This window comes from Petaurus breviceps, unplaced genomic scaffold, assembly GCF_028583685.1.
Source record: "Petaurus breviceps papuanus isolate PSGF00001 unplaced genomic scaffold, PetGlider_PUasm1.0 91133, whole genome shotgun sequence".
NCBI classification, from domain to species: Eukaryota; Metazoa; Chordata; class Mammalia; order Diprotodontia; family Petauridae; genus Petaurus; species Petaurus breviceps.
The window spans coordinates 31,179,744-31,195,251 of NW_027187419.1; the positions used below are offsets into that span (position 1 = coordinate 31,179,744).

Here is a 15,508-nt window from a genome sequence, read left to right on the forward strand (position 1 = left end):
GTTTTTGACTAAAAGGTATATTTGTGCTTTGATATGGCTTCTTTTTTTCAATAGGAAGAGACTTGTTAGAATTCACTGGCTAAGTTTAATTTGATAAAGACTTTCAACTTAATTGAGCTCCACCACAAATAGACTAAAACTTCAAATGAAGTAAATGAAACAAAAGAAATTCCACCTCATTATCATGGAATACATTTTAGAAATTAGGCTATACTTTATTCTTTTCCTCTTTACTATAAAGGATACCTTAAAGTCCGCTGATGCGTAAGTGCTTTTGCAATCTTCCTATCTTCAGGGAAACACACTTTAACTTCATTCACTTTCTTCAACTGATTTATTATTGGTTCTGTGTGGGGAAAAATAAAATAAAAATAAAATGCTGTAGGTAAAGAAAGACTAAAGAACAACTACATAAAAGAGAGGTAGATAATACAAGACTGAGAATAACAGTTATTGTACTGGTTAACAGTCAGGATCCCAAAAGAAGTACAGGTTAGAATGATGGACTGAATCTAGTGTAGACAAAATTTATTAGGAATATATTATGTAAAATGTCATACTTGGGATTCAACTGCACAAATAAAGGATGGGGGAGGTTTGGTCAAAGAACAATTCATTTAAAAAAACTTCTGGGGGATTTAAATAGATAAGCTAATTGATTATAGATGAGCTAATAGTAATGACATAGCAGATAAAAGAACTAATGTAATCTTACACAGCATTAAAAGAAGTACAATGTTCAATACTAAGGATATGCTAGCATATATTCTACTCTGATTAGAATGCATTTGGAGTATCATATTAAGTTGTGTGTGGGGATTACATTTTTGGAAGGAGTACAGCCAGGGCAAGGCAACCAGATCAGTGAGAGTATTGGTAACCATACTATCTTTAGACTGGCTGAAGAAACTAGAAATGTTTAGCATGGAGAAAAGAAGGCTTTGTGTGGGGGTGGAGGGAAGGAACAGAAGGGGGCAAGAAGCATAGCACAGAATTAGGTCATAGTTATCTATAGATTATCATTTAGAAAATGGATTACACTTGTTCTGATTGGCCCCAGAGGGAAAAAATAGGAACTACGCATAGAAGTTTCAGAGAGAGACTGATTTCAGCTGAATAGATTCTGTTTACTTAAAATGAAAACATTACTTAAGACATTCAGCCACCAAGATCTATCTTCAAGCTAGGCAGTTACTTCATTTTATTTTTTTAACTAATAAAACATTTTAACTGGTATCTTTTGTTTTTACATCATCTACATTTCCAAATGCATCTCTTCCTCCTCAAGAGAGAAATTACTTTTGACAAAGAATAAAAAAAGGGAAAAAATGTTCAGCTAAATCACCCAATACAGAACAATTCTGACAGTATAGATAGCGTTCCACACCCAGAGTCTCTCACATCTGCAAAGGGAGAGGCAGGCAGCCTTTTATATATAATCAGAAACCAAATGTGTTTTTTTATCTTAAGTTTGGTCCCAACATACAAAGATTCCAACCTGCCTGTGACAATACAGGGAACATACCAGAAGGCTTTCTCTCCACTGGATGCTTTTTACTTTCAATTTCTAGAGCTGATTTAGGCTGAGATTTTCCAGAAGTTTGAGCTTTATTTTTAATTTCTTTCTGTCTTTGTGATGATTGTTCAATGAATGAATTATTCTTCTTTACAAAAACTTCTTGTAAGCTTCCTGGTGCAGAACTAAAGTCTCTAAATGAGTCTGTCAATCAAGCAATAAATATTTATTAAACATCTACTCTTCTAGGTACTAAGGACATAAGTACAAAGAATGATATCATTCCTCCCTTACAAGGAAAGTATGCTCTACTGGAGGAGACAAATATCTAACTATTTATACAACATAAATGTAAGATGAAGCGTTCATGTATATGGAACAGAAAGGAGGTCAATTTGGCTAGGTGTAAGAAAAAAACAAAAGAAAAATTTCAGCACAGATATTTAAAATTCTCTTTGAACACAGAAACATGCTCTTTATCTTATATATAACAGAAAACTTCCTAAGACTATGCAGACAGGATAACTACTGATCACTTTAGATTCATGTGGGCACAAATGATCTTGCCAGAAGGAACTTAACACTGTTGAAAATTATGAAGTGATACCTCCCCAAAACTTAGAAACTTCAGGGGTAAAAATAACGTCTTCATTAGTACTGCCCATTGATGGCAAGGGTTGCTTTACAAATGAAAAGGCTTGAGAAACTGGAAAAAAAATGGCAACAGGATAGTAACCTTTTCATTTATATTTTCAAGATCATGCAAATACAATGTCATCAGCCTTTGTTACAGGCAGTCTATCTTTGATCAAGTGCCTTTCATTTCTGTATTTTAAGACCTGGTTTAGAAATCTAAATCCTATATTTAGATGCAATCTTCTAAACCTGCTAATAATTAATAAAATAAATTGTTCTGTAAAGCTTGGACTTGGTCAAAAGGCCGCACCAGAGGACCTAGAAGGCCACAGTGGCCTTGAGGCCGCAGGTTCCCCACCCGTTCTAGAAAGATGCTCCTTCCCCATTTCTATTTTATTCAGAAATAAAGAATTTAATATGATTATTCTAGTGGCCATATGGCCTTCGTGATTGTCATCAAAAGAACTTTTGCAATGCATGAGATTAAACGGTTTGATGAATTAAAATGGTGGACTTGACATGGATTCAAATGCTGTTTTTTGCCACTCACTAGCTATGTAACTGTGGGCAAATAATTGAATTTCTGTCTCATTTGTAAAACAAAAGGGGCAGGATTAGAAGACCTATAAAGTTCCTTCCACCTCTAGATCTAAGATCCTATGATTACCTGGACACTGGAAAGAGGAAGATGGTCTCTCCTCAGGAAGTTCTGTAAGAGTTAAATCTGGTTTCCAAAGTGAGTAACCTTCTTTCAATTCTGAATCTTGTTTCACCTAGTAACAAGAATGAGTAATGTTTTTCAGACCTACAGAAAGGGTAAAACATCTCTTTCTATTGTCACAGAACAGGTAGGGACAATGGACAACTTTTGCTAATAACACAATCAACCAAGGACAATCCCAAATATTGGGGATGGTAATATTACTACAGCAAAATGATCACAAAATCTAGTTTTTCTCTTCATATAATAATCCTCCCACTACTAGCTGATATATTTTTTCCTTGTCTTATAATTTCATTATTATTAAAAATGTGAAGGAAATGACAAAGTTAACTGGTATTCAGGCCCTACTTTTGTCATAGTTTGTGGAAGATCTTTATTGTAATGTCAGTTGATTAACCTCTAATGCTAGAAACTCAGCCAATCACAGTGGAAAAAGAATGGGTGAGATTTCACCACTGGCCATGTTGAAACCTGCATAATAGTTCTGTATAACAATATAATAGTATTCTATAAACATAGCAATATCAGATTATATTTAATAAATACAAATAAATTCCTTTAGTTCCCCTACCCATGAGAGGAACAAAAGAGTTTTCTAAGGAGGAACATGATCAAAGCTACAAATTATTCTGGCAGTCACAAGCATGACTTGGTAGAGCTAAAGAGAAGAAGATAAAACTGTATTTTTGGCCTCAAAGTGAAGAACTCAAAGCAATGGGTAGATGTTGCAGAAAGCTGTATTTTGGGTCAATACAAGAAAAATGCCCTGATAATCTGAACTTTCACCAAGTCAAATGAGCTGCTGCATGAAGTATTAATAGTGAGTGCCATCCTATTAGAGTTCTTAGAATGAAAATTAAATGACTACTATACTAGAATGTTGGAAGTAGAGGAGTCCTCAAAAGGCAGAGGACAAAAAACAATGGCCTGAAAGTTTACAATTCTTCAAAAAAATTTACATAATACACATACTAATAGTTGTAAAGACATGACATTCAAAAATGAAAACATTACAATGTTTTACATTACATTGTGTTACATTACAGTGTAATGTAATACACACCATGAGGCAATGTATATCACATGCCAAATTAGCTAAAGAAATCTTATACATTCCAGAGGATCACAGTGAGTTGAAGGAGTCAAAAAATTATTTCATATTATAAGCTGGATCTAGAGTTTGGCTTCAGAGAATAGGTAGGATTCAAACAGATAGAAAGGGTAGGGGAAATGGATTCCAGATTAAGGAAAACCAGACACGAACAAGGTATGTTCCATGTACAACGAAACCAATTTACTTGGAGTAAAATATTCATTTAGAGAAACAGTGGGACATAAAATTCAGGTCACGGAAAATTTCTGAACATTGGAATGACATGTTGAGAGTGTTGATTAATTTTACACTTGTGTCTGATAACTATACTTCATTGTGGGATAGAAGTTACTCTGGGCTATGCCAATGGAAAACAGAACTTGGAAGAACTCAACAGAGTATAAAGGTTTCTAGTAAAGGTCTAACTTAGCTTTTTGTAATGAGGATCAGTCAGTAATGAAACAAATTTAGTTTGAGTAAAATGTTCATTTACAGGAATATCGAGAGATGATGTTAGGAAGATTTGTTGTGGTTCAATTATATCAGACCTTGAATATCAGGGCCCACTTACCTAACCCATTAAGTGGCCCTAGACCATCAGTCTGTACTTCACATCTCATTCTGCTATCCATCCAGTAAAACTCACCATTTTGTCATCAGACCTGCAGCTCCATGCATAATGACCCCTACTCCCACACTCCTATTTCTTGCCCTAGATAAAGTAGTCAAATTATTATTCCTATTCCTTCTGAAAAAGATATGTCTAATAACTGCCTATAGGACAACTCACCATAGCAATTGACTCCAAAGAACAAAATGCCTTTACCTGGCCATTCTCCTGTGTGTGCTATCTTCACCTACTAATAATAATTCAGTCATTCAGTCATGTCTGACTTTTTGTAATCTCTTGGACCATATCCTCCACTTCTATCCTTCTATCCTCCATTATCTCTTAAAGTCTCTCCAAGTTCACATTTGTTGTTTCCATGACAGTATCCACCTCATCCTCTGCTGACTCCTTTTCCTTTTGCATCCAATTTTTTCCAGTATCATTCTTTTTCAATGAGTCCTGTCTTCTCATTATGTGGTCAAAGTATTTAAGCTTCAGTATTTGACCTTCCCATGAATAGCCTGAATGAATTTCTTTAATTACTGACTGATTTGATCTCCTTGCTGTTCAAAGGACTCTCAAAAGTATTCTCCAGCACAATTTGAAAATGTTGATACTGCAGCACTCAGCTTTCCTTACAATTCAACTCACAGCCATACATTGCTACAGGAAAAACTATAGCTTTGACTATAAAGACCTTTGGGGGCAAGGTGATATCTCTGCTTTTCAGTATGCTGTGCAGATTTGCCATAGCTTCCTTCTAAGGAGCAAACACCTTTTAATTTCATGGCTGCAGTTGCCATCTGCAGTGAGCCCAACAATATAAAACCTGATACTGCTTCCATTTTTTCTGTATCTCTCAGGAAGTGATCAAACCACTTGCCAAGATCTTAGTTTTTTCTAATGTTAAACTTTAAGCCAGATTTTACACTCCTCTCTCATCCTATCAAGAGGCTTCTTAATTCCTCTTCACTTTCATCATCAGAGTGCTTTCCTCTGCATATCTGAGATTGCTAATATTTCTCCAGGCAAACTTAATTCTGACTTTTGATTCATCCAGTCTGCCATTTTGCATGATGTACTGTGCATCTAAGTTAAATAAATAAGGGGAAAATGTTGTTGTACCCCTTTTCCAATCTTAAACCAATCACTTGTTCCATGTTCAGTTCTGACTGTTTCTTGGCCCACATACAGGTTCCTCAGGAGACAAATAAGATGATCTGGTGCTCCCATCTCTTTGAGAACTTGCTACATTTTGCTGTGATTCATACAAAGGCTTTAGTAATTAGGTTTTACTAAGACTAGCTAACATTTACAGTGTGCAAGGTATCGTGGAAAATGCTTTACAATCTAATTTGATCCACACAACAACCATACGAGGCAAGTGCTGTGCTATCATCATCTCTACTTTACAGATGAGGAAACTGAGGTAAACAGAGTTAAATGACTTGGCCAGGGACACAGCTGCTAAGTATTTGAGGCTAGATTTGAACTTAGATGTTCTTGACTCTAGGCCCAGTGCTCTATCCATTGCACCACCTTGCTGCTCCTAATTTATTAGAAAGTAAACTCCTTGAAGAAAGTCTATCACTTTCTGTTTACATAGTCAGAAAATGATAGATTTTCTTTCCAAAAGGAGAAGATACACACACACTTCTTAGCACAGTATCTGGTCCAATAAGCACTAAATAAATGCCTATATAAATTTATTCAAATAAAGCAATTTGAAGTTTATACTGTAGGTCACTAAGAATTTTTAAATACTAGAATGACAGGAGAACAGTGATGATCAATCCAGAATGAAAGTATTCCAACTGTATTTTACTGTGGTATGAAATGTAAGCTGGATTCTTGAATATTATACTGGTGGAACTTAGGTCTGCAAGGTTTGAACAAGCTGGAAATCCTTCTCTTACAAGCCTGATATTAACTTCTCTCTCAGTCATCAGAAAAGCCCTGTACCTGGAATGTTCTTCCTCCTCACTTCAACATCCCAGCTTCCTTCAAGAACCAGAAAAAATCCTTTTCTCAATTTCCCTTCATGCTAATGACTTGTGTCTTTATTATCTCCCATTTATCCCATTTGTTTGTACAGAACTGTTTTCATGATATTTCTCCCATTAGACCAGGAGCTCCCTGAGAGCAAGAATTATCTTTTGCTTTTTATTGTATATGTAGTAAACATATAACACAGTGACTGGCATACAACAATTGCTTAATAAATTCTTGGGTGCCTCAGTTAGGTCCAGAAATCTATCTTATCCAACAAGAAAACAAGAGGGGAAGGGGATTAGATGTGGAGGAGAGGAATAATAAAGGGAAAGGCAGATGGTTAGAAGCAAAACAGACTTCTGAGGAGAGACAGGATAAGGAAAGAAAGATAAACAGAAGAAAACAGGATGGAGGAAAATACATAGTAATCATGACTATGAGTATGAATGAGATGAGGTCATCCACAAAATGGAAACATCAGAATAGATTAGAAACCAAAAACCAGAAATATGTTGTTTACAAGAAACACATTTTAAACAGAGACACAGGGCTGGAGCAGACTCTATTATGGTCAACTGAAGTAAAAAAGGCAGGAGTAGCAATCATAAACTCAGACAAAGAAAAAGAAAAAATAGATAACTAAAAGTGATAAAGTACCATAACCCAGCAATATCACTACTGGGTCTGTATCCCAAAAAAATCATAAAAATGGTAAAAGGACTCACGCGTACAAAAACCCTGATAGCAACTCTTTTTGTGGTGACCAAGAACTGGAAATCGAGGGGATGTTCATCAATTGGGGAATGGCTGAGTAACTTGTGGCATATGAATGTAATGGAATACTATTGTTCCACAAGAAATGATGAGCAGGGAGACTTCAGAAAAACCTGAAAAGATTTATATGAACTTATGTCGAGTGAAGTGAGCAGAACCAGAACATTGTACATAGTAACAGCCGCAGTGTGCAATGACTGACTTTGACAGACTTAGCTCTTCTCAGCAATGCAAGGACCTAAAATAATTCCAAAAGACTCATGACAGAAAATGCCATTCACATCCAGAGAAAGAAAATATGGAGTCTGGATGCAGATTGAAACATACCATTTGCTCTTTTTTTGTTGTTTTTTCTTTCTCATGGTTCCTCCCATTTTTTCTAATTCTTCTATATAACTTGACTAATGTGAAAATAGGTTTTATAAGAATTTATAAGGTTTAATAAGAATGTATATGTATAGCCTACATGAGATTGCAAGCTGTCTTGGGGAGGGAGGCAGGAAGGGAAGGAGAAAAAATTTAAAAGTTATGGACATGAATATTGAAAACTAAAAATAAATCCATTAAGGAAAAAAAGTACCATAAACAATGAAGTAATATCAAAAAATTTTAGAGCAAGTTTCTCTGATAAAGGCCTCATTTCTCAAATATACATGGAACCAAGTCAAATCCATAAAAATAAATGTTATTCCCTAATTGATAATTGGTCAAAGAATATGAAAAAGCAATTTTCATAAAAAGAAATCAAAACTATGTCATATGAAAAAATGCTCTAAATCATTAGAGAAATGCAAAATTAAAACTCCGAGGTACCACCTTATACCCACCAGAAATGAAAAGTGATAGAAGGGATGAGGAAAAAAATAAACTGTTGGTGGAACTGTTCATTGGTTCAACCATTCTGGAGACTGTTTAAAACTATGTCCAAAGGGCTATAAAATTGTGCATACCCTCTGACCCAGCAAAACCACCACTAGGTCTGTATCTCAAAGAGATACAAGGAAAAAAAAAAACCTATACGTACAAAAAAATTTATGGCAGCTCTTTTTGTGGTGGCAAAGAATTGGAAACTGAGAGCATGCTCGTCATTTGGGGAATAGCTAAATAACTTGTGGAGTATCACTGCACTGTGGGAAATGATTGGGGGGATGGGAGGATTCAGAAAAAAACATGACAAGACCTATACGAATTGATACAAACTGAAGTGAGAACCAGCCGATCATTGTGCACAGCAAAAGCAATGTTGTAATGATGATCAACTATGAAAGACTTGATCAATACAGTGATCCAAGGCAAATCCAAAGGACTAATGATGAAAAAAATGCTATCCACCTCCAGAGAGAATTGATGAACTCTGAATGCAAACTGGAGTAAAGTTTTCTTGCTTTTTTTTTTTTTTTGAGCACTCTGGCTAATATGGTTATATCATGTTTTGCATGATTTCATATGTATAATTTATATTATTTTGCTTGTCTTCTTAGTCAGCAAGGGAGGGAGAGAATTTGGAACTCAAAATTTAAAAAGAAAAGAATGTTAAAAAGTAAATAAATAACCCCAGAGTCAATGACATTCCCCTGTACAATACTGCCTCCCTCAAAGGAAGGAGGGGCTGGTTACCTCAGGGTAAGAGGTTGTCATCAGATTTCAGGGGTGAGAAGACTGAAGGAAGCCTCTATCCAATCTCCTAAACCTAGAATGTTTATTATCTTTGTAGTGAAAATGCTCCAAATGTACTTTATAAAAAAAATGCCTTGATAATCTAAAAATCAATGAATTTCAGACTATACCTTTCAAAGGTAATAAGGTTCTTACTATTTTATTTTAGAGACTAATTAATTAAAAGAACTAGAATATTCCATTAGTTCAACAGTTTGGTTAATCAATACTTGATGACTATATGCCTGCTGGTCATCATGTTGAGGTGTACAGAAATGTGTGCTCTAGAGAAAGGAGACCCCACCTGTGAGGAAAACTGCCTGTGGGAGGGGTGTCACACTGCTAGTAAAGAAAACCCACAGAACTGAGCATATAGCAGTCATCTGTTTTGCTTGATTTTCTTTGTAAAACTTACATGAAAACAGTCTTTCAATTCACTCCCTTTGTTTTCTTCTCGAATCAAATTTTCCAAATCTGAATCTGTCACACTACTGTCACTGGAGCTGATTAAAGTGGGTTCAGCCTCTTCCATGATACCATGTCCAGATGTGGTCTCCTAAACAGTAAAGAAGGTAGCTCTTATAAATCATTATTTCTTAAAATAAAATACAAATAATTTTAGTATCTATTTATATCTCAAGATAAAATAAACAGGGAAGTTGCTATAGAACAGGTATGTTTAAAGGGGGGAGAAAAACAATCAAACTTGTGCCCACTAAAAAGCAAACAAAAAAGTTCATAAAAACCATAACATCTGTGATTCCATTAACTCCACTGAACTAGTGTATCAATGTTGAAAAAAAGGAAAAGATTAAAAAGCAATTCAGTAATTTCCTGAGTAAGTTTCCCACTAATTTTACTGCCTGTAAAAAAAATACTTTCAAGAAAGGACTGTGAGGTTTATCTTGATTTGGCATATCCACCAGACAAGAATGCTTTTTTGGCTAATGAAAAAGTGGTCTCATGCCCACATTATCCTATCAAAATCACATCACTACAGTGGCAGTGAATAGCTGAGGGAATGAAGGAAAGTGACATCATTTAGGAAAAGAATTTAATAGGATATCAGTGGCAGAGAATTTTCAGAATACAGTGGAACACAGCAGTTAAGACTATGGTAAATAGATGCTGAGTTACAGGACTATATGGAGTGTGAGAACTTATCTTCTCTATCACCTAGTGAATGTAGATATCAGGAAATGACAAAAATGTGTGTCAGGCCAGAAATGAAACTACACAAGACACCATCTGTCAGGTTTCCAAAAGACTGACTTATTTCGGTAATAAGAATTCAGTCTCAGCAGTGAGGGTACTCCTCTCATCAATGAAATCTATCATCCATTAGGACTTAAGAAAATGAACACTATAGATGGTCAGTCCTCAAGTGCAGAATCTCTTAAGAGAAATGTACACACACTCACACCTGGATTTATATACATAGACTTTCTATTTTAGTGAAACCTGCAAGCCCAGAGCAAAAGATTTTGTGAGTAGTTACTTCCACCTCACACGGAAGCTTTATCAAAAGTGAAACTGGTTACAGCCCTTTGCTCTAACTCCTCAAACCCAGTTCTCTGATATAGAAAGATAAGAAAATTATGGATTAGAATCTCATCTCTGTTGCTAATTACTGTGTGGCCCCCCCAGGACCTCAGACACCAATTAGCTATGTAACCACAGCCTCAGCTTCCTTATTTGTAATATATTGGAGATAAAAATACATGCATTACCTATTATAGTAATATTGTTGGGAGGATCAAATAAAGTAATGAATGTAAAGCACCGTGCAACTTTAAAGCACTACTTAAATGTCAAATATTACTTTAAATATATGTATTATATATATATGTATATTTTTAAGTCCAAACATAATGATTTAATCCATATAATGAACTGCCATTAGTGATACATAAGGGCAACTCATTTGTTATTGATACTTTTAGACATGTCTAAAACTAGACAAATTAGACAAAACCAGTAGGTGTTAAAGGCAGAACTTGAACCCAAGTTTTTTGACTCCAGGGAGAGTCATCTTCTTTTTTCTTTTTTGTTTTTTGAAGGGGGGAGGGCAGGGCAATTGGGGTTAAGTGACTTGCCCGAGGTCACACAGCTAGTAAGTGTTAAGTGTCTGAGGTTGGATTTGAACTCAGGCCCTCCTGATTCCAGGGCCGGTGCTCTATTCACTGCACCACCTAGCCACCCCAAGGAAGAGCCTTCTAAAAGCACTACGTCAAATTGCCATCATGGCTACCACTTATTGCTACTACACTACTATTACATTGTTGTTGTTGAGTCGTGTCTGACTCTTCATAATGCCATTTGTGGTTTTCTTGGCAAAAATACTGTGGTGGCTTGCCATTTCCTTATCCAGTTCATTTTAATGAAAAGGAAACCAAGGCAAACAGGGTAAAGTGATTTCCTCAGGGTCACACAGCTAGTTGGTATCTTGAGGCTGTATTTGAGCTCAGGTTGTCCTGACTGCAAGTGTGGCATTCCATCCACTATGCCACCCAGCTGCCCTACAATCCTACTAATAAATATCAAATAAAGATTTGTAAATAAGAATGATGCTTCTTCATACCCTGACGTATCATTGCTTTGACACTAAGAACAAAATCACCCTTCCTGAAAAGCACTGAATGAATTTTTTTGCTCTTTGGAGGGGGGAAGACAGGGCAATTGGGGTTAAGTGACTTGCCCAAGATCACACAGCTAGTAAGTGTTAAGTATCTGAGACCAGATTTGAACTCAGGTCCTCTTGACTCCAGGACTGGTGCTCTATTCACTGTGCCACCTAGCTGCCCCAGAATGAGATAATATTAAAGCTCAAATGGACTAAAGACCATCTAGTCCAGAGATGTCAAACTCACCTGTGGGAAACATTCAACAAAATAAAAATACAATACGAGATAAAGAATGTTAATCTGTGAGTTTTAAGGCAATATACAGCCCCCAGGGAACCAATTCTATTTGAGTTTGAAATCACTGATCTTATCCATGACAAAAATAAAGATATGCACTTAATTTGAGGTATTTGGAAGTCTAAGGCAGATGGTTCACTTGGTTAAGGAGTTTCTTCCAGTACCAAAGTGCTATGTTGAGATTCATTTGAATAATTTATTTCAAGACTCATGAAACAAAATGGAGTTAGTAACTACTTTTAGGATTTATTTACCTCCCTTACCCAAACTGGTATAGAGCTCCGTAATGAACATGATCTGACACTTACCAAGAATGATGATGGCAGAGGTTGAGTTCTGTTTCGAAAGACCTCCACATTTTCTTCACTTGTTATGGATCCACTTGATCTTTCTGAATATGTCTCTGGTTCTCTGACCACACGCCTACTATTTGTTTCACTCTGAGCACCTGCAATAGCTTCTATTTGACTCTTTTTCATTTCATCAGAAAATTCTTCAAAACCCAAATCCTCCTTTTTGGATTCCATTTGGTCTTTTGTTGAACCCTTGCTTGAAGAAGAATCATTAGGTGTGCTATGTGGCACCCTCATTCTATCAAACAGATGTAGACCATCAGAGGAACTAAAAGTTGAGCTCTGCAGAACTGCCACTGATGGAGAGAAATTAGCACTTCTCTTATGTGTTAGTAACTCCTCATACTGCTTTCTAAGAGGATATTTTTCTTCTAAGTTTTGTGAAGGTCTTTCGGATTCAATCCTTAGTAAATCAGTAGAGTGGCTACTGTCACTTGGAACAGATTCGGGCTGAAGTGGCTGAAAGGATTCTTCAGATACTGCTTTAAAAAAAGTTTTCAAAAATCAGTTAATCATATATATGCGGTCTCTGGAAACAGAGAAAATCATATATAAAGAGAAAGACTAGTTTTCTTAATATTAAACAAAAAGCTAAAGAACTTAGATAGATAACAATATTTAGTTTCTACTATCCCAAATTAACTCATCCCATCTGAAGAAACAACATTACACAATCATACAAATCCATCAGATATGACCATGAGCTTTCTCTAACATCATTCACTGGTTATTAACCTTAAGATTTCCTTTCAAAAGACAAAAATTAAACACTCTTTGTTTTTTCATTACAGACATCAGCACAAACCAATCATAACGTGTCCTAAGGAAACCTGCACTTAAAAATATTCACTGTGAGCAGGAGGCTGAGTAGAAACAGGGCTTCCACTGGGCTCTGGCTCCCACCACCTCCAATTCATGTAAAAGGTCACTCTGAACAAACTTTGGAGCTACAGAACCCACAAATGACACAGAGAAGCTAAACTCCCACTGAGGATAGCCTGGCAGGCTGGCAGAGAACAGCCAGTGCAGCGCAAGCTGACCCCAGCCCTGTGCCAGCCGAAGGTTTTAGCCCCAGGGCGGGCCTGACCAGCCACAGGCTGGAGGGACTTCAGATCACCAGCAGCTATGGCAGTTTCCAGAATTATCAACCTATAGATGCTAAAGACAAAGTGAGAGATCAGTACAGTGTGGACTTTGGGATCCAGTAATTGGGAGTGCGGTCAACCTTTATCCCCTGGAGGAAGAAGCAGCTGAGGTGCCGTGGCTGCCACCATGTGGCAGCTCCTGGCCTGCAGACTGTAGGGGGACCAAGCAACCAGTCTGAGGGATAATCGCTCTTGCTTTAACCTGCTTGGATCTGGATTGAGGTCTAGGGTGGAGGTCCTAGGGTATGTAATCAGCTTGCCAGAGTGTGTGGAGGCTTCAGAGAGGCCCCAACTAATACCTTTGGCAGCTTAGAAAACCCCAGCATTTGGTACAAAGCTCCCCTGTCTGGTAGCAGAGTCCTACTGCGGCAAAAAGCCCAAAAGTCAAGTAATTGAGTGGCAACATGAGTAAATGAGAGAAGCAAAGAAAACAGAGGAATCCACCATTAGACTCCTACTTTGGGGACAAAAAGGATCAAAGCATGGAACAGGAGGAAGACAGTGAAGTCAGAACTCCTGCACCAAAAGCTGCCAAGAAAAATACGAGCTGGTTACAGGCCACAGAGGAGCTTAAAAGGGATTTTGAAAACCAAATAAGAGAAGTGGAGGAATAATTGGGAAGAGAAATGAGAATGATGCAAGAAAATTATGAAATGACAGTCAACAACCTGACTGAAGAAAATAACACCTTAAAAAATAGACTAACTCAAATGGCAAAAGAGGCTCAAAAAGCCAATGAGGAGAAGAATGCCTTAAAAAGCCAAATTTGCCAGATGGAAAAAGAATCTCAAAAGCTCACTGAAGAGAATCATTCCTTCAGAATTAGATTGGAGCAAATGGAAGCTAGTGACTATATGAGAAATCAAGATAAAGATCTAAAGAAAAATACAAGAAACAGATCTAAACAAATGAAAAAATAGAAAGCAATGTGAAATATCTCACTGGGAAAACCACTGACCTGGAAAATAGATCCAGGACAGATAATTTTAAAATTATTAGGCTACCTGAAAGCCATGATCAAAAAAAAAAACAACACCCTAGAAATCATCCTTCAAGGAAAATTGCCCTGATGTTTTAGACCCAGAGGGCAAAATAGAGGTTGAAAGAATCCACTGAACACCTCTTGAAAAAGATCCCCAAAAGAAAACTCCTAGGAATATTATAGCCAGGTTCTGAAATTCCCAGATCAAGGAGAGAATATTACAAGCAGCCAGGAAGAAACAATTTGAATATTGTGGAAACACAATCAGGATAACACAGGATCTGGCAGCTTCCACACTGAGGGATCGAAGGGCTTGGAATATGATGTTCCGAAAGTCAAAGGAGCTGGGATTAAAATCAAGAATTACCTACCCAGCAAAACTGAGTGTCATGTTTCAGGGGAAAATATGGTCATTCAATGGAATAGAGGACTTTCAAGTATTCTTAATGAAAAAACCAGAATTGAATAGAAAATCTGACATTGAGATACAAGAAGCAAGAGAAGCATGGGAAGGTAAACAGGGAAAAGAAATCATAAGGAACTTGTCAAAGTTGAACTATTTACATTCCTACATGGAAAAATGATAATTGTAACTTAATGAAACTTTTCTCAATATGAGAATAATTGAAGGGAATAGAAATATATTATATAATAACACACACACATATGTCTATATAGGAGGGTATATGGGCATATGAATACATATGTGAATGTGTGTATATATGTGTACAGGTATACATAGATAGAGGGCACAGGACCAGTTTAATGGGAAGGGATGATACCAAAAAGGCGAAATTAAGAGGTGAGAGAGGAATATAATGAGAGGAGATGGGGAGAGACTGAATGGGGTAAACTATCTCCTATTGAAGAGATAAGGGAAAATGGTTACAATGGAGGGGAAGAACAGGAAGTCAAAAGGGAATGGGTCAACCTTATTCTCTTTGAATTTGGCTTAGGGAGGGAATGACACACACTATATAGGATATCTCACCCTACAGGAGAGTAGGGGGGAAGGGGATCAGAGGGGGGATGATGAAAGGGAGGGTAGGCTGGGGGGACAGGGAAGTTGGAACCACCCACTTTTGAAAAGGGACAGGATCAAAGTA

General features: G+C 36.8%; 1 protein-coding gene across 10 annotated transcripts in view; it reads right to left on the reverse strand.

Moving 5' to 3' along the window:
• CEP295 (centrosomal protein 295) overlaps window positions 1–15,508 on the reverse strand; it is a 97,654-nt gene that overhangs the window by 26,952 nt on the left and 55,194 nt on the right. For 7 of the 10 annotated variants that reach the window (XM_069080214.1, XM_069080212.1, XM_069080206.1 and 4 more), the window contains 5 exons: window positions 12,231–12,757; window positions 9,417–9,557; window positions 2,820–2,925; window positions 1,526–1,720; window positions 247–346 (listed from right to left, as the gene is read on the reverse strand). In XM_069080214.1, the coding sequence (XP_068936315.1) occupies window positions 247–346; window positions 1,526–1,720; window positions 2,820–2,925; window positions 9,417–9,557; window positions 12,231–12,757 (1,069 nt within the window). Of the gene's footprint in view, window positions 1–246; window positions 347–1,525; window positions 1,721–2,819; window positions 2,926–7,296; window positions 7,459–9,416; window positions 9,558–12,230; window positions 12,758–15,508 lie in introns of those variants that run through there. The other 3 variants (XM_069080207.1, XM_069080215.1, XR_011166767.1) reach the window with 2 other exon arrangements.